At 40.1% G+C, this 20,376-nt stretch overlaps 1 protein-coding gene across 2 annotated transcripts in view; it reads right to left on the bottom strand.

Moving 5' to 3' along the window:
* Positions 1-20,376, bottom strand: part of loxl2b (lysyl oxidase-like 2b) — a 44,648-nt gene that overhangs the window by 17,382 nt on the left and 6,890 nt on the right. For both annotated transcript variants that reach the window (XM_061766746.1, XM_061766747.1), the window contains exons 3-5: positions 19,592-19,945; positions 19,123-19,298; positions 4,637-4,848 (exon numbers count right to left, since the gene is read on the bottom strand). In XM_061766746.1, coding sequence (XP_061622730.1) covers positions 4,637-4,848; positions 19,123-19,298; positions 19,592-19,945 — 742 coding nt within the window. The remainder of the gene's footprint in view (positions 1-4,636; positions 4,849-19,122; positions 19,299-19,591; positions 19,946-20,376) is intronic.

The following is a 20,376-nucleotide window of genomic DNA, read 5'->3' on the forward strand; positions in this document are numbered from 1 at the left end:
CCTTCTCAAATTCTTCTATTTTGCATAGTTTCCCCACTGTAATGTTTAAGATCATCAAACTAATGTACATATAAGACAAATATAACCCAAGTGAACTTAAAATGCCGTTTTTAAATGGTGATTTCATTTATTAAGGATTTAAAAAAAAAAAAAGTTATTCATTCAAAGTTACCTGTCCCTGTGTGTAAAGTAATGGCCACCTAAACCTAATAACTGGTTGGCCCATCCTTAGCAGCAATAACTGAAATAAAGCCTTTTCTATACCTGGCAATGAGTCTTTCACATCTCTGTGGAGATATTTTGGCCCACTCTTCCTTGCAGAATTGTTTGAATTCAGCAGAAATGGAGGGTTTTCAAACATGAACTGCCTTTTTAAGGTCATACCACTGCATTTCAATTGGATTGAAGTCCGGAATTTGACTGAGCCACACCAAAACCTTAATTTTGTGTTGTTTTTTTAAAGCCATTCAGAAGTTGACTTGGTGGTGTGTTTTGGATCATTATCCGGCTGCAGAACCCAAGCGCGCTTCAGCTTGAGGACACGAACTGATGGGTGTACTTTCTCCTTCAGGATTTTCTGTTAAAGAGCAGAATTCGTGGTTCCATCAATCGCAGCAAGTTGTCCTGGTCCTGAAGGAGCGAAACAGCCCAACACCATCACACCACCACCATGTTAGACTGTTGGTAGGATGTTCTTTTTCTGAAATGCTGTGCTACATTTACACCAGATTGTGACGACACACACCTTCCGAAAAGCTCAACTTTCATCTCGTCAGTCCATATAATAGCTCCCAGAAGTCTTGGGAATCAACCAGATGTTTTGGGGTTTTTTTTGGAAGACGAGCCTTTATGTTCTTTTTGGCCTTTCTTATTGTTGTGTCATGAACAATGACCTTAACTGAGGCAAGGGAGGCCTGCAGTTGTTTAGAAGTTGTCCTGAGTTCCTTTGTGGCCTCCTGTGTGAGTCATTGCTGTTCTCTTGGGGTAATCTTTGCAGGCCGGCCACTCCTGGGAGGGTTCACCCTTGTTCCATAATTTTTCCATTTAAAGTTAATGGCTTGCTAGAATTCTAAAACTTTTGAAATGGCTAAGTAACCCTTTCCAGACTGATAGATGTCAATTACTTTATCTCTTGAGTGTTCTTGAATTTGTTTGGATTGTGTTGGATTGTTGCAACTTTTTTAGATCTTTTGTCCAACTTGATTTTGTCAGACAGGTTCAGTTTACGTGATTTTTTGATTGAACATGTCTGGAGGTAATCAGGCTTGGGTGTGATCGGTGAAAAGTAACCAAAGGTTGTGATTAGCCACAATTAAATTAATGATTTAACAAAGGAGGTAATGTCTTTTTCACACTGGGCCAGGTAACTTTCAATACCCCCGAATCAGATAGCTCCAGAACTCTTAACAGCAGATAAATACAATGAAATTGCTTATTGAGTAAAAAATACGATCCATCAGGTTAAATTAACAGCACAAATCAGCAAAATGATAAAATGAGACAAAATCTGAAGCAACCCAGGAAAAACTACCATGTCAGAATTTAATACAGTTGACCAAAAAACTGTAGAGAACACGGTTCAGCAGCTGAAACCATCAACGAGCTGTCTTGACTCAAAAACATCTGACTTTTTCAAAGCTATTGCGAAGTCTGTGCTAGCTGATTTGCAGCAAATGATCAATTGCTCACTCCAGTCAGGCGAGTTTCCTAAAGCTCTTAAAGTAGCTGCCATTAAGCCTTTTCTATAAAACAGAACGCTGGATGCTTCCGTGTTAGCAAGCGGGAGACCCATCTCAAATTTCTCTTTCATAGCCAAGATTGTTGAGAAAGTGACAGTGTCACTGTCTAAAACAGACAAAAAAACTGGATGGGCCAAAATTGTCTTCAATTGAACCACAACAAAACTGAGATAATAATAAAAATAAAATGATAAATAATATTTTGGCAATAAAGAAAATAGGATTGCTGCTAGTAAATACCTGGAGTCACTCGCTTTAAAAAAATAAATAAAAGACCAAGTCCGAAACCTTGGTGTACTGATAGATTCCGACCTGACTTTCAACAGTCATATCAAATCAATGACTAAAACTGCCTTCTACCATCTGAAGAACATATCCAGAGTGAAGGCTTGCATGTGCCAAGCAGACAAGGAGAAGCTCATCCATGCTTTTACCTCAAGTAGACTTGACTATTGTAATGGTCTTATGACTGGACTCCCCCAAAAGAGCATTAAACAGCTGCAGCTCATTCAGAATGCTGCAGGTCGGGTTCTGACCAGAACAAAGAGGTCGGAGCATATTACTCCAATTCTAAAGTCTCTACACTGGCTCCCAGTCAGCGTTGGAATAGATTGTAAAGTTCTGCTACTGGTCTATAAATCAATAAATGGTGTAGGTCCTGAATACATGAATGAAATGCTAATGGCATATAAATCCAGTCGGGCTCTGAGATCGACAGACTCAGGTCAAAACCAAACATGGTGAAGCATCATTTAGCTATTATGCTGCACACAAATGGAATAAGTTGGCAACAGAAGTGACATCAGTCCCAAGTGTGAATGTTCTTATGTCCAGGTTAAAAACTCTTGCTTTTTCTCAAGCTTTTTAGAGCATTTCCACTTTTAAGTGATATTTCTTACACTGTACACTGCTTTAATTGTACTGTTATTTTTCTCTTTGTTTAAAATGCTTATAAGCTGTTTTGTTTATTTGTTTTTAAATGCTTTCAATCATGTAAAGCACATTGTGTATTAAATGCACTGTATAAATAAATTTGCTTTGCTTTTTCATTAATAAATGAAATTACCATTTACAAACAGCATTTTAAGCTCACTTTTATATTATATTTATAGTTATATTTGTCAGATATTTACATTTGTTTGATGATTGCAAACATTAAAGTGGGGAAACTTTGCAAAAATATAAGAATTTGAGATGGGGCCCAATACATTTTCATGACACAGTATACAGTTGTAAGAGCTTAGGAAAGGCTTAAAAGCTGGTGCTGACAGGAAGACCGAGCATCCTTATGCTCATAACCAGTGGCGTCTTTTAGACACACACTTTGGCTCATCAGAGCGGTATGAGTTGATCCGGCATTTATCAGCCAGTGCCTTCCAAACAGCAAACTGGGACATTCCCACGACTGTGTGACACAGAATGCCACATTTAGATATTTAGATGCATGATGATCTCAGCTCCAGACTCTAGTGTGACGCGTAACAATACAACAATTTCTGGGGGCGTCAATTGCTGTTATTGCGGGATGGGAGAACAAACATGCATGTTGAGTTAATTGTAAACTCTTAAATGTTCATCGTTGTGAATGTGAGAGTTCATGTTTATTTGTCGAAACAGTGGATAAAAAAGTCTACACAAACCCAATTCAATTGCCAGGTTTTTTTGAGCTACAAAATGAGACCATGATAAAAAAAATTCAACACTATTTCCACCATTAATGTGACCTATAACGTGTACAACTCAGTTGAAAAACCTGAACTATGTCTCAGACGCAGTCAAGAGAAAGGTAAAAGAAAAATAAATTCCAAGACATTATACTGTATTCTGTACACCATGGAACACAGTGAAGACAGTCATTATCAAGTGGAGAAAATATGGCACACTACCGAGAACTGGACATCCCTCCAAAATCAACGAAAACATGAGTAAAAAACTGGTCAGGGAGACTTCCAAGTGGCCGACAGCAACATTGAAAGAGCTGCAGGAATTTCTGGCAAGTACTGGCTGATTAGTACCTGTACCAACAATCTCCTATCTTTTTCATACAGAATGTCTGGGCTCTGGGGTTGGGTGGAAAAATGGAATCCTTATTTTACACTTAAAAAATGAATAAATAAATAAATACATACATACACTTGAAATCTGCCAAACTTGTGGGAAAATGTTTTGTGGTCCAATGAAACCAAGGCTGAAGGCACATTTGGCGCAAACACAACATTGCATCACCAAAAGAAGAAAATAACTACAGTCAAGCATGGTGGAGGCAGCCTCATGCTTTGTTTGGACTGTTTTTCTTCAGCTTGAAATGGGTCCTTAGTCAAGTTGACGAAATTATATACAGTTCCATGTCAGGAAAAGCCTACTGCACCTGAATTTTATTTGGGGTTCATTATAGGCACTTTAAATGGTGGTAGTTATATGCTGACTCAATTAAACAACCCTAGTTATAAGCCAGCATGCATACTTCTGCAACCACATTAACCTTTGGTGTTTATTTTTACTTCCTTTCTCTAAGTGAGTTATACAGGTTAGAGGTCACATTAATGGTGGAAAATGTTTTACATGATTGGTATTGGTCTCATTTTTTTACATCACAAAAAGCTGGCAATTAAACAGAGGTGTCTAGACTTTTTACATCCACTGCATGTGCCCTACAACTGGCTCGTGACCAGTCCAGGGTGTACCGTGCCTATTGCCCAAAGTCAACTGGGACAGGCTCCAGCTCACCTGCGACCCTACTGAGGACAAGAGGTAAAGACAATGGCTGCAAGGATGTTTGCTTGGTCGTATTGTTCTCCCAAAACTATTTCAAAACCATAAATTCTTATAGAAATGACCAGCAGTTATTTGGTTCTTGCACCTGCACAAAACTATGCAAGCCACACATAAATACTCACTTGTAGACTCTGGCATTGTATTTCCTCTCCCCAGGGAAGCCAAACATGCCACAGATGATTCTACTGTTAAAATGGCTCCACTGCTTGTTACAGATTTGTTTCCATTTACCGCCATCCTTCACTTCTACGTAGCCCTCTGTCACAGGGATCCGCTTGCGTAATGATGACAAAATGGCTCGAATGCGCACATCCTCAACTTGAATGTCGAGGTTCTGTAAGAAATTTGAAACAAACGTAAGAATGAAGATCAACAAATTAAAAGTACGCTTATTTCCACATGACACAGCACACCAGGAAAGCATGGAATGGAATGGAATATTGGTTAGCAAATTTGCTTGGCAATTCTGAGATTGGGGGTTGAATTTCAGCTCCGACCTTGCTGTGTGGAGTTTGTTCTGTTCTCCCCATGCTTACGTGGATTTTCTCTGAGCACTCTAGCTTCCTCCCACACGCCCAAAACATGCAAGTTAGTTAATTGAAGACTGAATTGTCAATAGGTGTGAATCATTGTCTAAATTAGACTTTATACCAATTTGATCGGGCTGATCGGTATCAGCTGATATTTAGCATTTTATGCTGATCGTCTTAAATGTCATAATTCGTCGAGCCGATCGATGACGTCATTGATCGGCTACACAAAAGACATTAACCCCGTGTCGCCGTGTGCACAGTATATTTGAATCCAAAAGCTAGTTTCTTTTTAGCCTTGTCGCGTGTCTTTTGACGTAGTACTGTAAATATCTGACGGCCAATCAAGTTATTTATAAAAAAAAAAAAAAAAAACATCGGCGGTGTGGGACAGACAACACGTCGGAGACAGGCAACACGTAATGCTTGGATCAGACTACAAGACACGATTGCACTGTCAGACTAATACAATAAAACCGTGTATTCCGATACCACCGCATCCCATTTTTTACGATCATTGGGCTTTATCTTGTCAACTTGTCCACCGGATACACTCCTTACTGAGGCGACGACAACAAGAGTGGATCGCGCCGTCTGTATTAGATGGACAAAATGGGGAAAAACGTGTGTTGGTGGTCACCGGTGCTCAGGACAGGAGAGGACGTTCGTTTAAGGCTTGCTTCAGGTATGTTCACGTACTTTTATTGCGATACGGCTCACAAGCAGGCAATAAAATGTTATGTAGCCTAGCAAGCTAGCGGTAGCACGAACGGTTGGACGTAAACATGCCACCGTTCTGTCGAATCATGCTCTAAAGTTTCGGTGTGGGTGAAGTTATTTAATTCCAAATAAAATAATTTTATTATAGTAAGTTAGCACCCATTATTTCTGTCATGTAATGTTGGTTTGACCTGACTGATTAGAATACACGATCTGACTAGAGCAGTGATTTCCAACCTTTATGGAGCCAAGGAACATATTTTACAATTGAAAAATCTCACGGCACACCAACAAACAAAAATGTCACAAAAAGTGGATACATTAATTACTGTATGTACTTCCTGACATCTAATAGAAGAGCATTAATTTGTTCTGTCTGTCACCATGCCTCACTGGCATAAATAGAGGAACAAAGATACATTATTTATTGTAAATATAATTTGTTGAGCAATTAAGTACACAAGTATATACAGTAAATGAACAGGTCATTTAAATAGACACATTCCTCCAGCTTGTGATCGGATCGGTGATGGGTTATCGTTTTTTTAAACTCGCTGATCGGTGATCGGCCCCAAAAATCCTGATCGTGTAAAGCCTAGTCTAAATGTACCCTGACTGGGGACCTGTTCGAGGTGTACCCTGCCTCTCACCCAAACTCAGCTGCGATAGGCTCCAACTCACCCACAATCCTAATGAGGACAAGCGGGATAGAAAACGGATGATCGAAGATCACATCTGAACTTGCATCCTGTGTTATATAAAACACAATAAAAAAACACATTTCCTACCCACCTCAGCTATAACCTACCGACTCAGTGTGACCAAACATTTTTTAGGTACACCGTGTTACTGTTTTCAAAGTGGCGCTATAACTGGAGGCCCTGCAATTGTGTTTCCCTTTGAAACACACTCATAAACTCCATGGTAATTCTCCATGGTAATCGGAAGCCAGATAAACAGACCCGCATGTGCATTAGTTGTAATAAAGATGCCAACAATCCTTCCCAAACTACTGAAAGAAGACGTACCCTGTATTTGATTAAATATCAGACTAAGGCTGAGAGTGGGTGTCAACACATTCAAATCCTAAACAAACTGATAGACTCTACTAGCAGAAAATACACCATAGCTGACTAACTCGTTTGGCAGAACTACACATTTGACAATCCATTTGGATGTTAATCTTCCATACTTCTGGGCAGAATGGCCAAATACAGGACATGCTTTAAAGGAAAACTAAACAGCCTACATTAAACCAAGAAAAAGCTTTGATCCATGTTTGTCGTTCCGCTGAATGTAACCATCATCCACCAATCCTTTACCGCTTATCCTGTTCAGGGTAGCAGGAAGCTGAAGCCCGAGCCTTTAACTGACTTCGGGTAAAAGGCAGACGAGACCGGTTGCCAGTCAGTCACAGAGCACCTATGTCAAGGGTGTCAAACTCATTTTTGTCACGGGCCACATCATAGTTAAAGTTTTCCTTGGAGGGTCGCTATGACTGTGAACCCATATAAATGGGTGCTCGTCTCATGTTATTACATATACACAACAAATTGATGGATAACTACTTTTGAAATGAGAAGTCAGTCATAAAAAACATTTTCAACTGGTATTTATGTTATTTTTAAATGGTGCTTGGTAACAAAAAATGCTTTCAAAAAATATCTCAACATTATTAAAAGTTAAGACAATTAGCAATTTTTGTATTCCAGTTAAAAACATTTCGTCGACACACATGATTTGCTTTCGCGGGCCACATAAAATGATGTGGTGGGCCGTATCTGGCCCCCGGGTCTTTAGTTGACACCTGTGACCTATAAAGACGGACAACCATTCACATTCACAGCGTTGCTGAGTTGCAACTGTACCCACGCTGCCTACAAAGAAGTCAGGCAAGTGAACCACTACACTGTCAGTGAATGTACCAATTATAAAAAAATAAATCAGACTTGTCTCTCATACACATTTTGTTCCTCAAACGTAATCATATCAACCAAATTAACATGAAATAACAATTTGAAGAACACCTCTCTGCTAAGAAAAATATGTAATAGATTTGTATTTAAATGTCTGAGTAAAACTCTAAGGCAAAGCAGAACCATTTACAAATTGAGACCTTTGAGACATAGTTTTCCAAAATGTATTATTGAATTCCAAATTGCACCACTTTTGGGGCATTCGACTTTGGATGTTTTACTGTGGTTTAATAAAACATGGCAATTATAGGGACTTTGGGTCATAATGGTCCATATTTGATTGAAAGTATTTTTTCTCAAGAAAATGAAAGTGGCAGTCATTTCCAATAATATCAATACATTTTGAAGCAATTTGTAATTAACTAATTGTCTTTAGAACACCCCTTTTTCAATCGCCAAAATTGACAGGCCCAGGTTCTTCACACATTGTGTTGGTTTAAAATCTCGTAGTTTTGGTAAAAGTTTTTCTCTCTTGCCTTCAGGGCCAATAACGAAAACCTCTGTTTTGTCCTGGTTGAGTTGTTGTTGCCAAACTACGCACACTACACGACAGTTCAGACGGGTTTGGCCCCGTCGCTCGGTGTGCGGCAGCCTTTCGAGGCATTTGTGATCCAATCGATACAAAATGAAGCTGATGAAACATGTTTCTATATGCAGAAATGAATCCGTAAGCACTAATCTCACGTGGGATGACGCGGCTGTCTTCTTTCCTCAAAGAGGCATTACAGCAACTATCGATTTTTAAAAAAACAAACCTATTTAAAAAAGTTCCACTATTACTATTTCCACTCATTATTGTCTTAAAAAAAAACAAAAAAAAACTTACAGACTTTCAATTTAGGCAAAAATTACCAGTACACAGCAGAAAACATAGAAGTTCAATGAGGAAATGTCATCGCCTCCAGATTGTTACGTGGCCTTAAGAGTGGACGGGCCAAAATCTGTCTGAAAACCAAATATTTTAACAGAAAACAAGCCTAAAATTACTACGGAGTCTATTCTAGGGGGATTTTTTCTGCAGACATATTTTTTAAGTCCAGAACTATTGAAAAAGTGCCAGTGTTTACAGGATTAACTTGGTCCTTTATTGTAAATCCTGATAAGAAGCTTGCAGGGGTTTTACCATTTTGCTTCCACCCATAGACCTAAGCCATATCGTTGAGCTACTGCATGTTGCAGAGTAAGCTTAGGAGCACAAGCTCAGCCTTAACAATGGAAATATATTGGGTTGGCGCAACCGATGTGCTCATGACTCCTTTTACATTCACAATACAGTATATCAAATATTGTAATGAAGAAAGTAGTTTCTAAAAATTGGCATTGAAATTGTCCACAGTGCAGAGAAGCTGCGAAAAGTAGTATGATATGAAGTACAATAAAGATGGCATGTGGTGATTGTGGCCTTGTGTCTGTGTTTACTAAACATACAATGCATGAGTCAGTTGCAGACATTTGCTTGCGCAGACACCATGGATACTTAAAATGCAAGCCATGATGAGAAAACAAAGGGGGCTAAAACGCAGCTCTTGAAGAGGTAAACAACATCACTGCCAAACGTCACATTGTCTTCGTATAAGGGAATTTACAGGAAAATCTGAAAAGGCAACAGTTATTTTTAACTTTGTCTTGAGGTTAGCACATATTCTTTGGCTGCACAGTATGAGCACTTGCCTTTTTCATCTATTCCATTACCATTTCTCTTAATTCATTTTCAATTTGTAAATAAGAAAGTTCTCACGTGGTCTCTCACCCCCCCAAAAAGTGACATTTAGCTACCCAAAAAAAAAAAGATTACAAACACGTGCGTCTTATTTTGTTCCAGCACTCCCCAGGGAGAGAGGGCCTTTCCTGTGTCTTGTTTTGGGGGGAAATAGCGCAGATGGAAAAGCCATGACATGTAAAGAAGAGGGAAGGGCCCTCGATCTTGTGCAACACAATATAGCAATGCAAAACTAGTACACCAAAAGTTGCTAAGACACACCCAGGTGAGGAGAAAATGGAACAGAGGAAGCCAACCCACAATCCGTTTTCTATCTTTTATCATGTTCAAGGTCACAGGTGATCCAAGCTGACTTTGGGCGAAAGGCGGGGTACACCACAGGTCACTAGTCAATCACGACGGAACAGAGACACATAATTTTAACTTGAATACAATTCAGTGGATTCACATACATGCAAATTATAAGGCCACAGACTTCACAGGCCCAATTTACGGTAGGTTTCTTAGGGGAAAAAATGACGTGTCTGAATGTTTTCCAGCTCATCTAAGTACCATAGACCACAGATATGACAGCTTGTGGGGGATGTGATAGCCACCGCACAAATGACTACTTCTGGCTATGAACAACCATAAAAAAATTGGTAATGATGAAAAAGTAACTTACTCAAAACATTCTACTGACTGACTATAGTGTAGTTATTTGGTAAAGTCTAGGTTAGTGAAGATAATTTCGACATGATTGGTGATGGAGAAGCGGCACGGTGGATTTACTGGTTAGAGCGTCTGCCTCACAGTTCTGAGGACCGGGGTTCAATCCCCGGCCCCGCCTGTGTTCTCCCCGTGCCTGCGTAGGTTTTCTCCGGGCACTCCGGTTTCCTCCCACATCCCAAAAACATGCATGGTGAGTTAATTGACAACTCTAAATTGCCCGTAGGTGTGAATGTGGGTGCAAATGGTTGTTTGTTTGTATGTGCCCTGCGATTGGCTGGCGACCAATTCACGGTGTACCCCGCCTCCTGCCCGATGATAGCTGGGATAGGCTCCAGCACGCCCGCGACCCTAGTGAGGAGAAGCGGCTCAGAAAATGGATGGTGATGGAGACTACTAAGGTTTTACAGAATAAACTACAATGAACATTTTAAAAGAAAAAAAGGATTAAAGACAGCACAACCCAAAACAACACTAGAACAAAACCTTGGTCAAAAAATGTATTTTCTCCCTACATGAGATGATACATTTGCTATGAAAACAGTACTAAAAAAAATTGAAACAAGGCTGTAATCATATTGACAAACACACCAAAAAGTGTGTTTAGCAGTGCCGTATTTATTAAAATTATCAACATGAGCAAATCTCCATCCAAGGGTGGAAAATAATTTCCCGTTCTGCCTTCCTAACACTGAGCAGTGTTATTCACTCCATAGATTGATAATAAACAGTGTAGTAATCCAAATGAACATTTTCTTTTCGGCAAGCTAACTGCCTAACCAACTAATGTTATTTTGACTCTTTAAAAATATATACCCTCAAAAGCAACTCATGTCGCAGATAGACCTCTTTATTTTCGTGACATTGTTTCAACAAATTAACTTTTATTTTTGATAAATTATTTCCAGTCCATGTCGTATGTTAGACTGCTTATAAGCAGAAATCGTCATCATAGTGAAAGAGGAGGAATAATATGTCAGTCCTAATTCTCCTGGAAAATGTGTTTTTCATTTTAGCTGAGGTCAATATGCGGTTTCATGTGTCAGAAATAGCTAAGGTGTCTTCTCAAGTTAGGCTTCAATTCAGTTTTTCATAGCCACACATTTACACATTTGTCTCACAGTCCATGGCAAAACTACATTTACAAGGAATTTAGTATTCTTATATTACACCACGCAATACAGTTCTTTAAGGGGGAGTAGAGTGCTGTAGTTGTGTAAAGAAAGTGTAGCTATAGTTTGAGTAATCAGCGCTCAGTCACTGCCATATGTACAGGCTATAAATGTTCTTACACATTACATGCCACAGCAACACAGCGGCCCAATGTCTTCACTGTAAAATATCTTAGGTCTCAACATTTTGACCGTGATGTGCTTTCAGTACATATTCCTTGTGCTGCAGATGAGCATTTGCCAGCAAAAATAGAGCATGCAGCTTATGAACATGTGTTTATAATAGAGGCCTTCACTAGCTCTCAAAAGCAGCAGAATCACATCATATGCAGAAGAAAATTGCCATGCTCTTAATGGGAAACCTCCAATATAGTGTAAATGCCTTTAGATTAGTTGTACTCTGTATTGTAAATGGGTCCATTTATGTCAGTACTGTATATTAAAAGAACAGGACATTATTTGTGAGGAAGAAAAAACATTAATATGTGGTTTAATGTATTTATGCATTATGCACCTATAGTAGATCCACTAATGACAATCTAACTGTTTCAAAAGGGACTGTTATGTCCCAGTTTGCAGCGCCCCATTTAAAAAACCCATTTCTTCACAAAGTGGAAACAGATGTTTCCCAAAGCCTTAACAAACCATGAACAAGAACATAGAAAGAATGCCGGAATGGACATTTTTTAAATGTATTTTTTTATGTGACATATGAAACTACAGCTACAACGCCTACTGTATATAAAAGAATATTGTCAGCATTGCTCATCTTATTTTGTTGAACATTATTGTCATTCTTTCCATGTATTTGTGTGTGACTTATGCTCTCTAAATTTTTCCTAATACATCACCTTATAGCGCACATTCTGCAAACACTCGGTGTGATTATCTTCACCAAACAAAATTATGCAAGAGTGTATTTTTCGTAAATGTTAGTTCTCACTATGCAAAACTACACAAAGAAGGGGTTGAGCATGGCTCAAGGAAAAGTGCAATCAATTATGGTGCAGATCCACAAAAAGGTGCAGATTGAGATTCTGTCTGCTCTCATAGAGGCCAACAGATCCAGCAGATGGAACTTCTGTGAAAAAAAGGATTCTGTGTGCGGCATTTGGCACCCATTTTGTCATGCCGATTACCAACACCTATAGGTTATGTTTTTCAATCCAATGAGTCAGAGGTTTGCTAGGGATTTTTCAACCTTGGTGGAGGTCTGTGCTTACTGCCATTCTTGCTATGCATACTACTGTATATGGTGTAGTAGCAGAGAGAAATTAACAGCTGGAAATAAGGCCAGACATTATTCTTGTGCATTTAGTATACACCTTATTTTGTTGAAGGTTGCGGGACGCGTGAGCCTTCCCTCGATGACTTCGGATAAAAGGCGCTGAACTGCAGCTCTCCAGTCAATCACAGGGCACATACAGCGGCTGAAATAAGTATTTCACGTTAACATTTTTATCATTAAATATATTTTCAAAGGTGCTATTGACATGAAAATTTCATCAGATGTTTGGAACAACCCAAGTAATCCATACACACAAATAAAGTAGAACAAATAAGATGACAAATTAAGTTGTTTGTAATATTGTGAAGTGACACAGGGAAAAATTATTGAACACGCCAACAGGTATTTATTTAATATTTAGTACAAAAGCCTTTGTTTGCAATGACAGCTTCAAGATGCCTCCTGTATGGAGAAACTAGTCGCATGCATTGCTCTGGTGTGATTTTGGCCCATTCCTCACCAGTGCTATTTGCTAAAAAGCAGCCCCACACAGTCCTGTTCCCACCTCTGAACTTCACTGTTGGTATGGTATTTTTAGGGTAATGTGCAGTGCCATTTCTCCTCCAAACGTGGTGTGCATTATGGCATCCAAACAGTTCAATTTTGCTCCCATTCGACCAGACTATATTCTCCCAGTATTTAACTGGCTTGTGCAAATGTTGTCCAGCAAAGTTTAAACGAGCTTTGACATGCTTTATTTTCAGCAATGGAGTCTTGCGTGTTGAGCGCGCATACAGGCCATTGCGGCGGAGTACATGACTGTTTTCCTTGTGACAACAATACCTGCTAATTCCAGCTATTTTTGAAGCTCTCCCCAGGTGGTCCTTGGCTCTTGGACAACTATTCTGATTATTCTTTGCGCTCTTCTGTCAGAAATCTTGCAAGAAGCACCTGATGGAGGCAAATTTATGGTGGTATGATTGGCTTTCAATTTACGTATTATGGCCCCAACCGTGCTCACTGGAACATTCAGAAGCTTAGATATGCCCCTGTAACCAATGCCATCATTATGTTTTGGAACAATTAGTTTGTGATGGTCTTGAGACAGCTCTTTGCTCTTACCCATCATGAGATGTGTCTTGACTCACACCTTGGCAATGAGACCTTTTGTAGGCCATCAATTATGCCTCAACCCGCTGATATTCATTTGCACTGACAAGGGGCTTGATTGCTGTAAGATTATTGATAAATTTTAGGTGTTGTCTTGGCTTTCCATGCCTTTTTGCACCTCCCTTTCTTGATGTGTTCAATACTTTTTCCCTATGTCATTTCACATTTTTACACACAACTTAATTTCTAAACTTATTTATCATATATAATTTACCAGTTGACTACTTTCTTTGAATGTATGGATCCCTTGGGTTGTTCCCAACATCTGGGGAAATTTTCAGGTCAATAGCACCTTTGGAAACATATTTAGTGAGAAAAATGGTGACGTGTTAAACACTTATTTCAGTCGCTGTATAGAGACAGACAACCATTCACACTCGCATTTACACTGAGTGGGAACTGAACCGAGATTACCTGCACAGAAATCAAGCAAGTGAACCTCTTCAGTGGATCTTATTATTGGTGAGTTGGCCAAGAAAGACTATTCTGACCTAAAGTTCCAGGAATGGCATCACAAATGTTAGATTCCAAACCCAAACTATAAACTATGAGATTTCCCCTGAATTGTGGGCCAGACAATCAACCAACATGGCTACAAAATTGATCCTGAGGTGTTTGTGTCATTCAGTGCGCAAGAAGAGGGGAGATTTGTGGCAGGACAATTTGTGGCTGCTTGACCATGACAACGCGCCCTGCTCAAAATGTCCTGAGCATCTGACAGTTCCTGACTGACAAAAACATCGCTGTGCTGGACCACTTTTGAAGGAGTGGAGACCTTTAAGATGGCTTTGATAACAGCGCTGCATAGGATCCTGGAACAATCCTTCTAGGAGTGCATGAAGGCGTAGCAGTGAAGGTTGTCAAAGTGCATTGGACTCCAGGATAATTACTCAAATCGATCTTTAGTAACACCAGTCCTTGAACTTCTTGAACACACCTCGTAAGAGCATTGACTATAGATTTATTGAATGCATGGTGTATATTTTTATTCAGCATGGTCTCCCTATATGGCATCGTTCTTCTACTCTGGGCAGCACAGCAATAGCATAATAGCATAGTTTGCACTAGTCTCTTTTACACATTCGAGATCATACCTGTAATGTTAGCTGCTTGCTGTAAGACATATGCTCTTCTTCAGATATCTAAATTCTCCACAGCGACACGTCAAATGTGTGAGACATAAAATTGCACCAGCCTAAGTAAGCTCAGACGGACTACAGCCCTTCAGTGACACTGAACAAGATAAGCGGCACAGAAAAATGGTGGTCATACAACTCTCTGATACTTGCAATTATAATGCAGCAGGCATCTGTTTCCCTGCAAGCAAATTTCAAAGACAACTCATTGTGGCTCAGAGCAACTATTGAAGTATGAGAACGAGAAGGTTTTTATGATACTGAGCTGAAAGCAGCACATAATGGTTTTGGATTGAGTTCTGGAAATAGTAGCACACAAAAGACAATTTTACACAATATTAGTCACACAGCAAAGATTGAGTAAAAAAAACAAAAACATAATTTGACACTAAGAAACAGGTCTTTGAAGTGTTTCTCTTTGATGTAAGCAAATCTGAAGGTATCACATTTATGGTGATGACCTGCAGATTTACTTTCCTCTTAACCCAGATACTTCAGTTAAGATAAGTGCACTGCATGATTGCTTGACTGCAGTTAAGGACTAGATGGCTCAACCCTCGATTAAGTTAAATGTGATGAAAACTGTAGTGTTAATTGTTGCCCTTGACAGCTTAGCTCTTAAAATTCCCACCCGTTAGGGTGACTTTTGTAAAAATGTGCCCCCCAATTTGAGAGAAATTTGGGATTATACAGTGGAGGAAATAATTTGATACCTCACTGATTTTGTAAATTCACCCACTGACAAAGACATGGCCAGTCTAATTTTAATGGTAGGTTATGTCAGGGTGGCACAGTGTCCGGTTGGTTAGCACATCTGCCTCACAGTACTGAGGACGCGGGTTCAAATCTGGCCTCACCTATGTGGAGTTTGCATGTTCTCCCCGTGCCTGCATGGGTTTTCTCCGTGTCCCACATTCCCAAAACATGCATGCTAGGTTAATTGAAGGCTAAATTGTCCATAGGTATGAGTGTGAATGTGAATGGTCTTTGGTCTATTTGTGCCCTGCGATTGGCTGGCGACCAGTTAAGGCTGTACACCTCCCCCCGCTCAAAGTCAGCTGAGATAGGCGCCAGCACACCTGCGACCCTAGTGAGGATAAGCGGTACAGAAAATGGATGGATGGATATTAAAACTGTAATCCGTTGCTGCGTTTTCACCTCTAAAATATTCCTTAATTTAGATCCATGTTTTCGGATTCTGAACTACAAAAGATCATTCATGCTTCTGTCTCCTCACATCTTGACTATTGTCATTCTCTCTTCAACAATCTCAGAAAAACTTCATTAGACTGTCTCCTATAAATTCAGAACATCACCACTGGGCTTTTGGCTTTTGTCTCGATCCAATCTGGTATATGTGCAACCTACTTGTTTGTCAACAGGATGCATTAAACACAGCAAACTGGCCTTAGTATAACCAAGTGGTGTGCAGTGAAGGCCTTTAGAGCCTTCTGTGCCAGCCTAAACACCATTAAAACCACTGACCTACAATTACAACTTAATTCAATGATTAATTATATTATATTATTTATTATAATCTATTCATTAATTCATCTTCCGTTCCGCTTATCCCCACTAGGGTCGCGGGCGGGCTGGAGCCTATCCCAGCTATCATCGGGCAGGAGGCTGGGTACACCCTGTACTGGTTGCCAGCCAATCGCAGGGCACATATAAACAAACAACCATTCACACTCACATTCAAACCTACGGGCAATTTAGAATCTTCAATTAACCTACCACGCATGTTTTTGGGAGGAAACAGGAGTACCCGGAGAAAACCCACGCAGGCACAGGGAGAACATGCAAACTCCACACAGGCGGGGCCGGGATTTAAACCTCGGTCCTCAGAACTGTGAGGCGGATGTGGTAACCAGTCGTCTACCGTGAGCTATTATTTATAATATAATAAATAAATAAATATAATATGTATAATAATATATTAATTTCGTTCCAACTTTCATCATTTCATGGTGTGTGTCTTGGCTGCCCAGCTTCCAGTCGTTTACAGTATACAGTGTTCCCTCGCCACTTCGCGCTTCACGTTTTGCGGCTTCAGTGCTTCGCGGGTTTTTCCCAAATATTCATAAAAAAATAATAAAATAAAAAAATAAATACATTTTAAAAAATACAGCCAAATCGGCAGCCATATTGCGGAAAGACGCATTGTTTCATGTTGATGCGCGAGAGAGAAGGTTTCCCTGCTTGCCAAACAAAGAGATGAGTTGACTCAGAGGCTTTGTACATGCCTGTACTCTACTGTACTGTACATGCCACGGGCACTCATACAAGGCGCGTGATTGGTTCCCGGCGCGACATAGACCAATGAGAGCACGAGTGGATTTATCCTGTGAGCTGATTGGCTGCACATCATCGCAGCCTCACCCAGCATCTTCCCTTGTTGTGTGTCGCCAGTCTCGTCCATGCTGTTGACCGTCTCGCATACTGTATCTCAGTGTTGTGTTCGCGATAACTTTTGTTGTTTAAGCGAAAACTTTTTTTGATTAGTTAAGCCCATACACTGCCAAACACATTTCATAAACTCTGGAATTTCTAGATGTTGAAGATGTTTGGAAATAGAATGGAATGTATGCTCATGAGTGCAGGTCAGACCTCAGAAAATTCCATGTGGCCAATTCAAGTGTAATGTTGAAGCAGCAATACAAATAAACAAGGACAGAAATATAAATACTCTAGACTCAGTAAACAGTGTGTGTCAGTTAGTTGTATACTGTTCAGCTTACTGTGACAAACACATCAAATATACGCCAGTAGAAACCTTTGAATAGCAGCAAAGCCAATTCTAACAAACGTTCAAGATTCAACACCTCCTAATCAATTTCAAAAACGCAAGATGGCGAAGAACTTACGCGGAAGAATCTGACCGCATTGGTCAAAGGTCACCAACACATGGATGCTAGGATTCATGTTTCACCTCCCGCTTAGCTCATTGTCTCGGTATTTTCTTTGCGTTTGACTCGCTGCCAGCCGTCGTACTGAGGTTACCACCGCTTCGGAAGGCTGTAGCTCCTCAACATGCTCCCGAAGCACACTAATTATCCAATCGCACAAACCTCCAACTACAGGTAATTATTGCAACTATTACACACCACAGTGTGCCTGGGTGGGTCACCAGGATAACGCTTCCAGATGATAATGCAATGCACATGCAATGTTTTATAAAGGAAACACCGAATCAGACTTTCACCACCCGGCTTCACTGCAGACATCTAGAGCTCTTGGGAAACCATTACATCAACCTCTGCATTTCATAGAGATGTATTTACTCCTACAGTGCAGAAAAAAACATCAGCACTGCAGCAAACTACAAGTAAGTACAGTAGTCAATAAAGGACGAAAAATAAATATCATAGATTTTACATGAGAGGCGCAGGATCTGGTTCTGGCTTATTATCTAAGCGGTGCAGTTTTCTCATAACATTGGAATGTGATTTAACGAGGCTTGTATAGTGAAGAGAAAGATAACACACTGAGTTTGGAGTTAATTACTTTGATGCTTATTGTTCAGCCCAGAATTCAGCAGGACCTGAAAACGGCCAGCCAGACAACTTTGACAGTTACAAGTGCCTGCACCAATAATTTACCAGTTTAACGTTACTTAACTGACACACTCTCACTGTAGGCAACGTGGAAATTGTTGTTATACACCCGGAGAGTCAAGGTGCCACTGACTAACTGTCAAGTGTCCAGAGCTGTGTAAAGCCAAGAAATGATGACCGAAGCATGTATTTTACTTTTCAAAATGAGTCCATTCATTTAGGAGAGAGCTCTCTTCTGCTCGCCTCATCATGGGCAAAACCAATATTTACTTAATCCTTATGTCAACTCTCAATTTAATTAATTAACCACCCAGTCAGGGTCTGGTTCTCCTCAATATTTCTAACTGTATTTTTGTGTCTAATTGTATTATTTCCACACTGTAGTTCATGGCCAGATTCTTTCTCAAAGTACCTACACTTGTTGAGTCTTCAAATTTGTCTGTGTTCTACATTAAATGTGTTTTAGGTCATAATAAAGTATGAGCTCAGGTTTTTGGGCAATGGTTACGGGACTAATAAAGTGAGCTACATGCTCCTGGTTGTAGTTTTTGTAAAGCTCTAATACGTTTTGGTTTTCTATGATTGTAATCACTCAGTGTTACCATAAAAGCCTTAACCTAATCCTTACCAGAGTCTATGGGCAATAATATTTAATATGACAAAGTGTGTTTAAATCATCCTCAAGCTTTACCTCCACGTGGTTGGGAAGAATATTGATAAATTTAAATCCAGGGATCCTCTTGTCACTGCACATCACGCCTACATCTTCACTGTGCTTACAGTCCGAAACACCAATCCCATTGGAGGGACAAAGCGCCAAAGTCTTTTCTTTGCCAGTACAATGGAGATTGTCAAACCAGATGGGTCCTGATGGGAACAAAATAATTATTCATCAATGCCACTATGGGGGGGGGGGGGGAATCAACAGAGGAAAAATCGACTCAAGGTGTTCTGAGAAAACTATGGAAGATTGGTCACAATCCAAATTTCAAAAGCCAGTGTCAATAAAAAGCCAAGATAGAAACAGGGCTAGATATTTTTCTCTTGGTTATTTAGTTTGTTGCGATTTATATGTATTTCACATGCTTGCTTTAGCCATGATGTGTTCTGAATACATTCCAGATTCCATAGCCGACAATAACTGCATCACAATCAAATACCTTCTCCTTTCCCATATTTTGACGACGGTGACCATGAAACTGCTTCCACATAGCCCAGCTCCCGACACACCACCTGTGCAGCGTGTATCGTAAAGTCGTCATCACAGACAGTTCCCCATTGGCTGTTGTAGAAAACCTCGACACGACCCTCGTTGTGCTTCCTCTTGTCTCCTGCCAGCCTGAGCTGAATCCTGGGCGTGTCGGCCGTGAGCTGGGGAGGAGAGTACTGCTCCTGCTCTGGCTCCGGGTAGCCTAGTGGGTAGCCGAGGTGCTCGTACTGGGCTACAACGAGCTCCAGTACCACTAACAAGCTGCAGCAGGACAGGTACTGGATGGGCAACATTTTGGTCAGACCTGAAGAGGAAGAGGAGAGAATTCATTTTATACTTGAAGAGCACAGCGAGTAAAACAGAGGAAAAACTTCTACAGTAAAAGATTGAACCAACCAACAATTTTCATACTTACAAAATCTTTGGGTGTTTGAGTGAAAATATGTTCGATTTAGTTCTACAATGATATAATATCAAAGCACATAACCAATGCACATGGTTTAGTAGTCTCTACTGTCACTATGGCAGTAGTCTGACTGTTGACTAGCATCTCTCCAAAAACTAGGCGCAATTTCTTTTGTCCGCGGCGGGACTCAAACTTTGACTACTGCTGCCCAGAAATAATGAAGACTCCAGTCGTCTTGACGATGAGATAATTACTAGGGCTTTCTAGTATTAGAAGGTATAAGAACATGCAATGTGTTTATTCGCATCAACGCATTTCTTTTTAAGTTA

The sequence above is a fragment of the Phyllopteryx taeniolatus genome, chromosome 3 (genome assembly GCF_024500385.1).
Source record: "Phyllopteryx taeniolatus isolate TA_2022b chromosome 3, UOR_Ptae_1.2, whole genome shotgun sequence".
NCBI classification, from domain to species: Eukaryota; Metazoa; Chordata; class Actinopteri; order Syngnathiformes; family Syngnathidae; genus Phyllopteryx; species Phyllopteryx taeniolatus.